The following is a 15,941-nucleotide window of genomic DNA, read 5'->3' on the forward strand; positions in this document are numbered from 1 at the left end:
TCATTAACAGAGACATTGGGAACCTCCAAACACTGGACCCTACCCAGTTTGGCTTTGTTAAGGGCAGATCATGCCTCCTAAACCTGGTGGACTTCTTTGAGACAGTTACCAAGGCTATAGATGAGGGAAAGGCGTTACACACAGCCTACCTAGACCTCGCTAAGGCCTTCGACACCATTCCCCATTCTGGTATTATAGACAAGCTCACCAGCCTGAACATGAATCCCTATGTCACAAGATGAGTTGCCAACTGGCTCACAGACAGAACCCACATGGTGAGAGTTGCAGGAGCTAGGTCCATCTCTAAACCAGTTACAAGTGGTGCTCCCTAGGGCTCAGACCTAGGACCCTTCCTGTTCGGCATATACTTCTCAGAGGTACAGGCAAGCACAGGAGGACTATGGCTGACCACTTTCACAGACAACTGCAAACTAGGGCCTATAATTGGCTCTCCGGCTGACACAGACATCCTCCAAAAAGGTCTCACTGAGAAGGATACCTGGTGTCAAAATCATGGCCTCAAGCTAAATGCCAAAAAGTGCATACTCATCCCCTTTGGAAAAAACAAAATACCCACCAAATACCACATAGGTGGTAGTCCCCTAAATACGTAAGACGTAATAAGGGATCTAGGGACCTAAGTAGATAGTAATCTCACCTTTGATAATCACATTGCCAAAGTGGTTAGAAAATCCTTCTACGTGGCCCACCTAATCACAAAAGGGTTCACATCCAGATCAAAAGAGGTCATTGTGCTCCTCTACTCATCACTCATCAAACCCATCTTAGAGTACAACGCCCCATTTGGGAAGTACCTTACAAGACACCTGCAACAGCTGGAAAGACCACAGAAGTACCTCACCAAGAGGATCGATGGCCTCAGACAGATGACCTATGCAGCTCGACTGAAGAAACTCCAGTTGTACTCGGTTGCATACCACCTACTCAGAGGCGATCACTGCCTGACACACAAGGCCATGTCCAACCCAGAATTGATGGACATGCTCCACCTAAAGAAAACCTTATCCCCTCGAGCCACACACTCTAGGGATCTAAACCACACCACAACAATAAATAGGATGTGCTGGAGGGATAGATTCCTGTCCCAGAGACTTCCCATGCTTTGGAACAAGATCCCAATCTACATTAGGCAGAGCTCCTCTCTAACACTCTTCAAAAGAAACATTGACGAGTGGATGGGAAACAGAAAGTTTACCTCAGGGATCACTTCAGTGGCTCTGCTGGACAGAGGCACAGGGAACTAATCTAAGGGGGAGCAAAAGCCAACACATTCTGGCTAGGCTTATAAATGCCTTTGGGCAGATAGCCTAGTACCCACCAATGAACCTATGAACCTAAGCAGTAATTTTGAAGGCCTTTTCTCTGAATCCTATTCTGGCCCATCAAATTATACCATGCACTACAAGACAGCATCCCTCTGTGTCTCTATGGACTTAACTGCCTTTCCTAATGTCAGGAGCATTAGTTTTAAAATAAGTCTGGGTAGGGAGGCTGTGTTCTGCTATAAGTCTGGCCAAAAGTTTTGTGTTCAGATATCAGACATTAGCAGAACATGACTGAAATTTCACAATGAATGTTCTGGCTTTTCTACCACTGATTCGGGCAGACAGATGCAGTATATGTACATAATTTAAAATATATCTTATTGACAAATCTATTCACAGTTAAAAATGATCTTATCCAATGGAGCAGTTAATCATCTATGATAATTTTGATTCAGACACTTGATGTTTTATGTCACCTCATCTCTTTCAGTTCCATTTTCTTAGTTCAGATAAGGTGCTCTTTTTAGGTAACGTTGTGCCTTCAAACACAATTCTGATGTGGCAAACATTTTCTTCTGGTCATAAAATCTATTAGGCTGAATATAAAAGATATTCGTCTCTGATTCAGTTGTCACCAGCTCTACCAATAATATGAAATTCGTACACCTCACACCTGAGAGCACAGTTGATAATACTCCTAATTTCTGTGATTGCCTCAGTAGCTACTCTCACCCACCTCCAAAGGACAAGACTTCTACTGATTTGCATGCACACTGACTTTCTGAATACTTCTCGCACCTGAGTGCACAGTTGATAGCACTCCTAATTTCTGTATCTGCCACAGTAGCTACTCTCACCCACCTCCAAAGGACAAAACATCTATGGATTTGCATACATACTGACTTTCTGAATACTGTAGCCTAGATGTACTAGAAGTCAAGTTGTACCTTTCACAGTTATCAAACACCCTTTCTGCTGCATAAATGATACCAACAATAAAGTTCCAATATTGCCAGGCCCCTTGCACACCTGGTTAGTCATGCTGCCATACTTTGCCCTTTCTATTAAGATAATCTATTTACCATTACACCAGAAGTATGGCATGAAAACTTTAAAGCCCTCAACATGTACTACAATTACTGCAAATATATGGTCACATTTTCAAGGTAGACTTATATCTGACAGGTCCAGCCTGTGCTGTCTAGCAACTCACCAAGAGTAGAAGAACCGTTGGATAAAGCTTGAACCCAAAACAGCGAAGATAAAATAAATCCTTAATCAGGTCGACCACCAAACCTGAGTTCTTCAAAGTCATTAATATTAATCCAAAACAGTCATAAAACATAGAGAAAGGTAAGTGCTTTCATGGTAAAAAAACACTTCTTCAGATCTTATATAACAAATAAAAACACTAAAGTTTAGAATACAGAAAGTAACCAATAGAATTCATTTTCTGAGTTTCATATGATCAAAGAACTGGGAACTTGATAACACACCTCCTAGGTAGTCATTCTTGAAAATTAAAATACATAACCAATTATGTCTTAACACAGAGAACACACCTCTACCTAACATAGCAAAGAACAAGAACGTCAATGAGCAAGGGGGTGTAACTTAAGCACCAGCTTCAAAGAGACGATTTAATCCCTGGTATTTATTCACCAATAATTTCAGAATCCATTTAAATTTACATTTCTCAGTTCTGTTCTTTATATCCCCACCCCCGGGACTCTCTTTAGTTAATTCTAAAACCAAAAATTGAAAAGAATGTTGTTTATCATACTCAGCACCACTTTGGGCTGATGCATTTATAACTTTACTCTTTCTTATGTCATTAACATGCTCTAGGATCCTTTCTTTTAACATACAATTAGTTTTCTCAACATACAAAGTGCTGCATGCTACACTTTTAGCAGAATAAACTAACTTTTACTTCTACAATCAGCATAAAAATTAAATTCAATCTCATAGCCTAGAGATGGGTGGACAATATTGAAACCAGTATGAATTTGTTGGCACATACTACCTGAATAACAATTAAATGTGTCAGTATGTTCATAGGCAGGGAGGGTAAAGGTAACTTGATTTCTATAGCATAATCAATGCCGATGCTTTAGAGACAGGTTATTCCTAAAAGAAAACTTGGTAGTATTGCTCAGAACTCTCTCAACGTTCTGATTCACTATCAGCACTGGCCAATTTTTGTTAATTAAATTGCATACTATATTTGCATCAATGGAATATGTTAATTAGAATATAACATCATTACATTTCATATTCTGTCTTGAATTATTAGACTCTATAAGAGTCTTTTCAGAAAAATAATTTCCTTGGAAATAAATTGCTTTAAAGAACCATGCACATTAAAAAAAACTTCACATGGAAGAGGTGAAGGAAAATATCTTTGTGTGACTGTAATAAGTACAACAAGATTAGTACAAGTGCAAAATATAAAGAATAAAAAAATACAAAAAAAACCTTCATACACTACTAGCCCTCAGTTTTAGTTCACTACTAATAGAAATGAATCAAGGATGAGACAGTTACCTGTTGGTTGGTTTGCTTGCAGGTGTGGCAATGAGTGGACACTTTATAAGTGAGCTGACTTTTAGCATTTCTTTGTTCTGATGATATCTATGTTACTAAATGAAAGAGCTTAACAAACATTAAATGCTTTTTACTTTGAGTGTATAAGTACTTCATTTTGTGATTAAATGGAGAATTCTACTTCATCTGAGTGGTGGGATTGTTTGGCATATCCACCAAAGTGAATACAGACTTTTAAGAGTGTTAGGCTGCTGCATTTGATGGTTGTTTTTGTTATTGTTTATTTTTTTACTTCCAGTTCTGTATATACATTCATTTTTTGTCTACTTTAAAATAAGATAAAGAGCCAAAATGATGCTCCCCTTTTTGCCCCATTTCTCTTTTGAGCCAAAATTATGCTCCCCTTTTCACCCTATTTCTCTTTTAAACATGGACTATAACATTTTTATGTCTATACTGGCAAAAAGATTAAATAATGTGATGCCAGGTTTAATTGAAGATGATCAAACTGGCTTTATTTTAAGTGGAAGAGTAAAAGATAACATTATAAGACTATTTTCATTAATAGAGATTGCTAATAAGAATATGAAAGAACGTTTGATTATAAGCTTAGACTTGGATAAAGCTTTTCATTCTGTTAGTTGGTTATATTTATTTAAACTGCTCAAAGAATATAAGTTTTCTTTAGAATTTATAGACTTAAGAATGAAATTGTATAAGAACCCATTATATTTTGTCTTTTTATCTAGCTCCTTCAAAAATTTAAAAGGCACAAAACAAGGATGTAATTTGTCGTCTTTGTTGTTTGCTTTGTTAATAGACCAATAGACCATTTCCTAATTTTATTAGATCTATTACATAGATAAAGGGTGTTCCACAGATGGTAGTTATACTTCCAAAATCAGGTTATTTGCTGATAACATCTTGTTAACAAGTGGTGACATAGAATCTTCATTAAAACATATTCTTAATTCAATAAAACATTTTGAAATTATTTCAAGTTTTTTAATCATAATAAAACAAAAACATTGATTATTAATAAAAAATACTTTTTAAAAAATTACAAGGAATTTAATTGGGAGAATATGCAAATTAAATATTTGGGCATCACTATAACATTTAGTTAGAAAGATTCAGTTTTGGTAAATTATAAAAAAAAATTGAATACTACTAAAACTAATTAATAACTGGAAACAAATTGTTTTTTTTTACAATGGAAGACAGACTTACATTGAGCAAAATGATAATCTTACCACAAATTCTATTTTATATACAGTTGTTGATTATGCATCTATCCAAAAAGATTTTGTAAATATTTAAGCTTTATTTTGCTTAAATTCTTGTGGTATCCCTAAAAACCAAGTATATCTTTTGACTGGCATGTAGAAGGTTGGGAAAAAGGTGGTACTTGTTTTTACAAATATTGAATTATATGCTAAGTCGGCCATCATAAATATAGCAAGTCATTGGCTAAATGCTTCCTGTGTTTCAAATTGGAAACTTTTACATGAAACAGTCTTAGTTTCAAACAATAAGTCTGAAATAAATGCTAATTTACAATCTGGTTTTAAAAGAATATATTGGGTCCTAAAGGATTTTTGCATGAACACTAGAAATAATTTTATTTCTATTCCTTTTGTTAACTATAGCATGACTTCATTCAAGAGAGTCATGGTAAGTAATTATTTTGTTAAAGAATTGTTAATTTTAATATTCCCTATAGCCTGTACTAATGGATGTCTACAATCATTAAATTTAATTAAAATACTTGATCTTAAAAAAACTATTTAAAATGTTGGTATCAATTTCTAAATGGTAATAAATTATATTCAGATGATTACCTTTTGGCCAGATATAATATTGGGAAAATAGTTGGTTAAGTATACAAATCTTTAAGGAGTTTATAAATAATAAAATAAAAGTATCTTTAAATATGAAAACAAACCCATCCCCCACATTTTAGAATTTTTCTTTAATATTAATAGTGATGTGACTAAGAATGAATTTTATTTATCAACAATTTATAGGATTTTAATAATTGAACTTTGGAATTATTCAACAGAAATTAAGGATGAGATTTTTTTCAGATGCAAATAAAAAATATCTTTAAAATTTGTAGGGAGTTCTACTTCATTGCTTTATTGGAAATTTTTCACCTGGAAGTACTTGCAAAGAATCTTTTTAACTCCTCATAAGGTTGCTTTAATTTATAGAACAGAGAAAATAAAATGCTGGTGGTGTGATGAAATTCTGTATGCAAATTGGCTTCATATGGTAATAGAATGTAAAGTGGTTATTCCTTTTGGTTAGAATTTAGAAACGCTATGGTCAAACAATTGTATTGTCACAGATTCTTTGATTTTATTTAATGCCCCAATTCCAGATTCTATACCAAAAACACAAGTGCCTTTTCTTTGGTCCATTCTGGCTATTGTCAGGAAAATTATTACAAAGAATTGGAAAAGTAAAAATGCCCTCTCTTTTGCTGAATTTGTTTATTTAGCAAAGACTGTATGTAACAAAGAATTGCAAATTGTTTATATAAAAACAACAACTGTCACATATCAGTATTTATCATGGCAAAAACTTTGTGATTTATTAGAAAAGTATTAATGGTTTTGTTTAGTATAAACTTGTGTTATGGACCTTGTACATAGTTATAAGATTCTTATGTTTTGTTAAATGTTATATTTTGTTTTTAAAATTTAACAAAAATTCATTTAATCATTTCTGCAACCAGAACTCAGTATAAGTACAGTGCCAGTTGTGGCCCTCAATCATATGCCACAACAAACAATGGAAATGATACAGACAAAAGCACTTACCACATGATTACAGCTACCAGCCTCATGATGGCTTCATTGAGAGAGTCAAAAAATTCTTTTAGAGCTCGCCCTTGCTCCTTCATGTTCCCAATGACCAAACCAAAACACATGGAAAAGACCACTAATCCCAATGCGTTCACACCATTCACTGACCCAGGTACAGGAATAACTTCCTCTCGTGTCATGGTCAGGGCCTGCACTGCTTCAGTCACATTGTTTATAATCGATGCCATGGTAGATGTTTCATTGGGAGGCAAAGTCACCTTGAATGTTTTCTTTTCATAGTTTGTTTTAAACTGAAATTTAAAGAAAAATGATATATTGTAAAAAGTGATGTCTGCAATCTCTATATATTATGCTATGTATCTGGCAGGGTAGATGACATTACCATTTTTCAATAACTCTTAATGTACAGTGTTATCAAGTAATTGTGGGGTAAAAACTGCAGTAGAAAATACGTGGACATATTTTGCACTCTATGAATGTCCAACATTTCACTTAGTCATTACAAATACACACGTTTCAAAATACTGTGTCTTTACTTGTCAGTATTATCTGCAGCCAAATCTCTGAAGGAGAATAAATTAAATATTTCCAAGTCCATTGCATTCATTCTATCCTCAGTTAAAGGTCTTTTTAAGACACTAATTACTTTTAGACAATACACTTCCTGTTATCACTCATGTTCCCAGTCCTCTGACTACCTCTTAATATTATTTCTGAATAAAGTATCCATACCTTCAGCCATTATTCAATTTCCTCCTTATCTTATGTTGCTACAACAAAAATGTATTTTGAACTAGAAGGTATCACTCCAGAAAATGACTAGAAGAGATGATATGGAAATTTTGTAATAGAAATGTTCCCATGGTACCCATGTACATTGATAAAAACTTTTGTTATAGGCCTTAATCTAAACTATTTCAGTTGTTTTAGGAATATTATGTAACACTATGATGAATGTGATCCAGAAGGATTTGGGTCTCCTCTTGTGGTGTTGATTCAAGTTATAGATAGATAGTTTTGTTTAGATATATCTACAGATGGTTGAGATTATATTACCCAAGTGTCAAGTGCCTGAATCATAAAACACCCAAGAACAGAAACCCAATCAATGTTTTCTTTAGGAAGTCACTACTGGTGTAATTTCTAGGTGTGAGCCAGCAGAAATTCCTTTGTTTTCAGAGTTTCTTCATCTTTGGATGACTGTGGCATTGGTGTGTGTGTGTGTGTGTGTGTGTGTGTGTGTGTGTGTGTGTGTGTGTGTGTGTGTGTGTGTGTGTGTGTGTATACACTTACCCATATATAGATATAAATATGTATGTACAGATACCTATATATAGATGTATGAAAAAGTATAGTGGATACGGGAGGCTTGCCCCACTAAAAAATGCTTATAGTTGAAATTTTTGCCATTTTCATAGTTCAGACATCTCTGTTTGGCAATATGGTTCCTCTGCATCTTGTCAGCTGAGTTATTATAGTGGCTCGTTCTGTTAAAGTACACGTGCATACAGTTTTTATTTTTATGTTATTTTATTGCTGCAGAATTATTCTTTGTTACATTACTAGCTTATGTCTAAGCAACAACTTTTAAGTTTAAGTTGACTTTAGAGTGGTGCTGTGTATGGTTTTGTTTTTACATCTGTTAATTTTAGACCTTGAATTGATAGGTGTACCTGTGCAAATGCTTGTTACTGTTCACTGTTTTTAAAATAAAGTATAAAGTCTATGGATTATTCATTCATTTATTTCCATGATGCTTGCTTTATCCCACTCAGGGCTGTCAGGGAGATCGAGTCAGTCCTGGCACTCACCTTCTGCAGGACAGAGATGCAATCTATCACTGGATGCACTCACACACATTCACTCACATATGGCATACACACCATCTGGGGATGCGCATGACTGCTAATTCACCTATGGCATGCCTATGGGATGTCAGAAGACAATGGAGCAATCAGCAAAGTCCCACACAGATACAAGGAAGACATATATACTCAACATGGAAGGTACCAAACTGGAGAACTAATTCATGTGAGGCAACAACACTAACCACTGTGGTAACATGCTATCCTTTAATGTAATGAAAATAGTTAATAAAGACATTACTGCTTACTTTCAGACTCCTTGAACAGAAGGTGAACACTTTTTCCACTAATTTCCTCTACCAGTTTGTATTCGTTGACATCTTTTAAGTACAGTATAAGTTCCTCTTCATTTGCTATAAAGCTGCTAAAAGTACATTTCAGTGACAGTAAAAATTACTTAGCTGTATTCTCACCCCTCCATTTTCTCCTTCCTTCAGCCATAATTGTTAGGTTTCTTGATGTTCCTGACTCATTTGCTGTCTCATTTGTAATGGATACTACCCAGTATTAGGGCTATGAATCTCTAGAACTTGAAAAGGTTCATGGACCACTGGGTGGAAAAGAAGTAAGGGCTACAAATGCCTCCAAGTTGTGCTTGGCCATGTCCCCTTAAATAGCATGGTCAGTACGATATGATGTGAACCAGACAGATAAATTCTTGAAATGTTGTAAACATTTATGCACACCAAACTTCATATGTACTTAGGAAATTCATCAGCATTGGAATTTCACACAAAGGGGGAAGTAGATATGTTTTAAGTGGCAACGGAGAACTCATTTTGTAGGAAGGGAGATAACACAGCTTTACCTTGGACTAAAGTATAAGGATGTAAATGTATTTTTTATTTATATGCTAAAAAGGCTGTAGTACTTTACAAAAATCCACCCATTTTCTTTATATGGGAGACAGAAATTCCTATAATGCACACTTTTTCTGTAATGGTACTTGTATTAAACATGATAAGTAATTTGCCTAAAAATTCATACATTTAATCTCAGGATAACTAATAACTCCATAACATTATCCTTGACTTATTATATGAAATATTTCCCTTCCATCATCCCATAAATGTTTACTTGTTTCTATAGTATGCAGTATCCTTGAAATAAAGCATTTTTCCTTTTGATTATTTTAAATATTTCACGGCAACCAACCTCTTTTCTTAATCCTTCAGAAAACAAAACAAAACAAAAAAAAAACAGAGATCTTTATAATTTTTCTTCTGCTGTCTTCTTTTTCTGCTTGACCAGTGAGCTGTTGTTCAGTTTTCCTGCTTCTTCTTCCTGATTATATTCCACTGCCTCTTCTTCTATCCTACTAATTTCTTTGTGTTTTCTTTGTCTAATATTTGAAACATGTTGCTAGGTATTGCTTTCTATGTGTGCTTGTAAATTTTCTGTTATTGTTTTACATTTCTGATGTCATTGTTCTTATAAAACATTCATTAATTCTGCATTAACTTTAATGTTTTCACATTGCTTACTAACTTGTCTTGCTGTTCTTTCTTTTCTATATTTTATTATGTGTACTGATTGCCTTTCAATTTTATTTGAAAGTTTTTCTTAGTCATGTTGGCAGGTTTTACTTTACATTATTCCTTATAGTGATGCAATAATAGAGCATGCTAAGTGTAATGTTTGTTAATGCTAACTATATATATATATATATATATATATATATATATATATATTTTTTTTTTTTCAGAGTCTTTTATATGACCCATTTTGTTGCATATAGTGCATTCAAAACATTGATTGTGTGTTGTATGTCACATATTTGCATAAGCAACACCTTTTGGCTGTCAGCTGGAAAAAAATCCCCTAATCTCCTTCCAGTCAAAAATTGATAAACATTGTCAAATGTCAATCCATATGTTAACATAACTTTAATATTCCCATATTTTGTCTTTAGGATTTGTGCCTTCTAAATATATACTTGATGTAATCTGTAAAGGATATCTCTGCTGCTTACACATTCTGTTACAAACAAAACAGTAATCACTTTTAGCACTTAATAATCAAAACTGGGAACCAGAAAGGTATTTCATGTTTTTCTTTTCTGTTTCAAATGTTTATATTCTCTCAAAAACATTTCCATTCCCTGCCATTTCTTAAAATGAATGTTCTGCACACTTTCACTTACCACGGTTACCATGGTATTTATTTCTTAAGCATGATAAGACACCTGCTGTTTTAAAAGTATACTTCCTGCAAAGTTTCTGTCTGGTCACTCTAGTGGTAGACAGACACTCTGTAAACCACCCTAATAACATTATGGCAATAATAGTTTACATCACCTTATGTCAGTGTGCCTTAGTAACTAACACTACCAACTTCCTTTTCTGTGGACTGCTGTTCTGAAAAAGAACACTTTTTTGTATCACTCAATCAAACAATCAATTTATCTGCTGTCTGTTTGTCGGTCAGTCTGTCTGTCTATCTATCTATCTATCTATCTATCTATCTATCTATCTATCTATCTAAGGTAGGAAGATATGACCCAGAGGTCCTTTTCAGCTTAGACCTTGTTACATCAAGCCACTAAGTGATTGCAAAACATCAGATGTACATATTGTACTGATAACAAAAATGAAAAGAGAAATGGAGAAACAAACTGACACATAGCTGAAAAATAACAGTTCTGTACTTGGTAAATGGAAAGCCAAGGACCAAGGGCAAACAACAAAGACAGTCAAAGCACATGTGAAAAAAGCCCCACTGGAAATGATGGCAGTGCATGGATTGTGGATATTCTTTTAATAGCCCCATTATAGGTCGCTGTTTAGATTTAAATCATAGATCTTGAGTAAGGGGTGGCAGAGTGGTGCACCAGTGAGCAGAGCTTTCTAACCGCCTTTAACTCACTCATTCACTCCCCAGCTGGGGTGCCTTCTGTGCAGTCTGTATGTCCTCTCCCTGTGTGTGGATTCACTGGTGCTCTGACGTCCTCCAGTGATGTAAAAACATGTCATAGCTGAACTGGCAGTATGTGTGCATGCACTATGTGAGTCAGAGTGTGCGTTCTGTAACGGATGGACATTAGTCTGTCTTATACCCCTGAATGCTGGGCTAGGTTAAGCTCCTATACAGCCCCAGATGGGCTAAAATAGGTGTCAGAGAATGAAAGAATTAATGAATGATTAAAAAATTGGATCATTTAGTTAGACAGCATACAGTGTTCAGCATATGGTGACTGACTGACCTTTATATTGATGAAACTTTGGCAAACTCCTTATAGCAAATGGAAATAAGTTTCAAAATATAGGACCTCAGAAATAAAAAAAAAAACTTTGCTGAATCATTAAAGAAAACAGGAAGGGGGTTGGAAAGTTTAGAATCTGATGAGTGCATGCTGTGGCTAAAGGATTTGAACTTGAGTAGGGAGCCAAGGTGGTGCAGTTGTTAAAGAAAAGAAGTTTGTACATTGATGCACGTTTGGTAATGCTAGCATTCTGTGAAATGAGCAGCACTTTAACTTTTGTGAGAGTGACCAGCAGTATTCCAGATGGGGGACTGGATCATAAATCTTCTTCTTCTTCTTTCGGCTGCTCCCGTTAGGGGTTGCCACAGTGGATCATCTGTTTCCATACACAACTCTAATTTAATAAAATGTGCACTTCGTTACAATTAATACTGGATGCAACTGTTAACAGTGGAAGACTATGTTCTATGACAGAGATAAGCACTGCCTTTCCAGTGATGGATTTGGTATGAGGAGTTAACAGACGGAATATTTTTTTGGCAGGATTCTAAGATTGCTTTAAGTTTAGAAGGAACTGCCATGATATGTGTTGAGAAGAACAGTTAAAAACCCAAGTACATGTACTGGTGGACTATTACAAGTTGTCTGCCCAGTGGAAATGTGACTGACCAGGCACTGACTGTCACAGAAGGGTGTTTGGCTGTACTGAAGATCATGGCTTTATTTTTTTATGTTTAGGGAAAGGCCATAAAAGTAAACCATGTATGAAGAGCCTGAGATGTTTAGAACACTGTCAGTGATGTTGGTGAGTGCAGTATCAGATGCCCAGACAACTAAAGTAGTGGGGTAAAAAGGAACATGTGTACTTGGTAGTGTAAAGCTGAAATGATTAACAAAGATAAAAAAATAAAAAAATAGCAAAAATAAACAGACAAACATTGGCATCGAGAGGGTGAGACTAGAGAAAAAGCTAGCTTAACTTATTCTAGCTTATTCCAAATGACTTTCCTATCCTAATTTTGAAAGATTAGTCTTACATAGGTGTTAAGTCAAGGCAACAAAGTGGCAGGTAATGTAAATTGATTACATTCCTGTAAGAGACTGAGGTGTTAAACAGAATCAAAGCATAGGCGCCAGAAGCTATTGAAGACTGGGGGGGGGGGTGACAGGGGCACTTAGTGATCTAAAAAAGGCAATTGTTTATAACTATTTACTACCACAACATAGGTTCATCTGGAGGACATTTTAAGCTTATCCAGTTCCCTTTTGGTGCTCGAATTAACATTTCCTGATTGGTCTTACCTATCCCATGGCTGATAACTGTATATTAGCCCTAGTGAGAATAACTGTGATCATACCATAGATAATTTGAGGGGACCCATGTAAAGAATGCAGCATTTAGGAACTGCCTCTATCCATTAGTGGCATGAGGGGCAATCCTGGAGTACAGTTTCTATTACCCATCCTTAGATCCACGTTGCATTTGAATATGAACAAATGAGCTTTGTTTTATTTTTATGGATAATCTGTTCTGGAACAGTGGTAGTTTCTGTGATATATAGCCATCTCTCCACAACATTCAGTTTAGATACCTGGACTGAGTATTTCTGATGCCATTTAACTTGCTGATGTTCAGTAGGTCTATTTGTATTAGGTCAGAGGATGCCTTGTATGCCAGACATGTCACCTCTAAGCACTCTGTAGGATACTGAATATAGCAAGAAATCTTTGCGGTGGTCCATGCGAGACCTGTTGTTTAGGACTTGTATACTTTTAGTAAGGCATCTCTGAAGGTATTCCATTTGTTGCATTGGGCTGGACAGATACATGCCAAAGTGGGCATTATACAAAATAATTGACCTAATGAGAGCTTTGTAAAGAGAGACAACAACATCTTTAGATCTAGTCACAATCAATTTGTTTATAAGCTGTGCAATATAGAAAGGCTTTCTTATAACTCTGGGCACATGTTGGTCAAAAGTTAGGTCATTGTACGCACATGTTCCCAAATGCCAAAAAACTGGATCAGTTCTCAGAGGGCATTGTCATGATTTTGACACCAGTTATTATTTGGGACAAACCTTCCTGCATGATGGTTAAGTTATTTGGGGATTCAATAACTGCTCCTAGCTTGCAGTCATCTCAAACTTAGCCGGCCAAAGCCCTTTGGTATTTCCTTTTACTTTTGAGATGTATATGCCAAACAGAAAAAGTTTCAGCACTGAACCCTGGGGGACTCCATTGATGACTGGTCTCTTCCCCTCTTTTGATCTCCTGCATCCTATGAGCAAGTTGGCAATCCAGCTAGTGATGCAAGATTTTGCTCCTACATTATTCATCTTTTGTACTCCACCTGAGTAGGGGATTGTGTCAAAAGGCTTGGCCAGGTCAAGGTAATGTGGTGTGAACTGTTTTACCTTCATCCATTACTTTGGTAAAAAGAGTAAAGCTTAAAATTTGCCCATGATTTTCAGCCTTTCACACTTTCCTCTGGGCTGTTTTCAAGCACATTTTAGGGCCATGCATACATGTATGCATTTTTTGATTCACCTTCCTGATTGTATTATATTCCTTATATAGTACAGCACCAGTTGTTAGAATGTGTTTTAAATTTGTAGTTTTGAACAGTCTTCTAGTAAGCAATGAAACAAAATGTATGAACCAATAACGACAAAACTACCCATTTCAGAAAATTTCAACAATGAAAGGCCACTCAGACTTCTGTCATTATAACCCACCAATATCAGTAAATATGTAAAATCTCTGTAGAAGTAAGTCATCTAAATAATTCCATGTTAAAAGGATCTGTAACTAATAAAGAGGTTGCTGCTAGGTAGCAACTTTATATTTCATTCTTTCATCTACAAATAAAGTGGTTGTTGTCCTTGAAGAATAAATTGCCTATGTTACATTAAATAATGCTAAGCTAGTAATATTACAATAGGGAATGGATGGCAAACTGATAACAAGTTCATAGTTACTGGGTAAGTCCTCCAAAGGAGGACATTCACAGGACTGCAGGATCCACTCCCTTTAAATTGCAACACAATATAGTATCAGTGATCCATCTACATACTGTGGGAGTAGAACCCACAGCCTTCTGCATCAAAAGTAAGGCTACTACCTGTTGTGCTACTAACAATACAAGCTGACTTGGAATAAGCAGCACTAAACTTCTCTTCCCCTGAAGCTCTCAGCTCCTTGTAAATTTTTTTATTTATTTAACATTTGTTTACTGGGAAAGTCCGACTTGGAACAAAAACAATTTTCAGCAGAGGCCTGGGGAGAAATACTTTAGATGCATGTCTTTGTAACATGGGAGGAGACCAGAGCACCCAGAGGGAAACCCACAGGGAGGACATACAGACTCCACACAGAAGGCACTCCAGCCAAGAATCAAATCAGAGAACTTCTTGCTGGGAGGCAACAACACTACCACTAGACCACCCACTTGACACAACTAAATCGCTCAATTTCACAGCAGAAGAAATGTGGAAAAAGCCAACATTTATTTTGGGGGGGGGGGGACAAAAAACAAAACACATTTTAAATATTGCTTGTATAATCTTAGCTAGTTGCTTGAAATAGTGTTTTGTGTTACCATGTGTTTCCAAAAAAGATAGGAAGACTGAAACTTAAAGGACTATCATTATTTAGTGAATTCCATTCCCACTGATTTGCCACAAAACCACAAATTTTAAGGGGAACAGACCAAAAGTATGAGCCAAATTTTCTGTGAAAATCTAGGCAGTTGAGAGGTATGGACTCAACTCCCTGAATCACAAGTGGTGGTGTAGGTAGAGAATGCAAGCCCTTGTACCTAAGGTTCAGGGTTTGAACCTGGGTAATTCTAGACACCAGTTATAAGTAACTGAGGCATTTTACACAGAGATACACACCCCTACCTTAATGACAAATGGAGCACCACAGCACTTAATGAATACAACAGAGCACCACAGAGTCTTAAGCTTACCTTGGGTGTTGACTCTAACAGCAATGATTTTTCTGAGCACTTTTGTGTTTAAATTACGTTAGCAAGTGGTGCATGCATGAATCCTCCATTGGGTCTTTCTTAAAGAAAAACTCCATGTCATTACAGGTCTTGCAGCTGTAAAAGTGGGGGAGGGGAGGCGCTCCCTCTCCCTCGCTCTATGGTTCCGGCACCTATGAATCAAAGGCCTTTGTCATACCAATAAATACTGCCCTGATG

At 36.0% G+C, this 15,941-nt stretch overlaps 1 protein-coding gene across 3 annotated transcripts in view; it reads right to left on the bottom strand.

The window, feature by feature from the left end:
• The window catches only part of SLC1A3 (solute carrier family 1 member 3), a 647,480-nt gene that overhangs the window by 148,141 nt on the left and 483,398 nt on the right, over positions 1–15,941 (bottom strand). For 2 of the 3 annotated variants that reach the window (XM_044069958.1, XM_044069960.1), the window contains exon 6: positions 6,659–6,954. In XM_044069958.1, coding sequence (XP_043925893.1) covers positions 6,659–6,954 — 296 coding nt within the window. Of the gene's footprint in view, positions 1–6,654; positions 6,955–15,941 lie in introns of those variants that run through there. The other variant, XM_044069961.1, reaches the window with a different exon arrangement.

The sequence above is a fragment of the Protopterus annectens genome, chromosome 1.part0 (assembly GCF_019279795.1).
Source record: "Protopterus annectens isolate FY-2018-M chromosome 1.part0, PAN1.0, whole genome shotgun sequence".
Classification (NCBI taxonomy): domain Eukaryota; kingdom Metazoa; phylum Chordata; order Ceratodontiformes; family Protopteridae; genus Protopterus; species Protopterus annectens.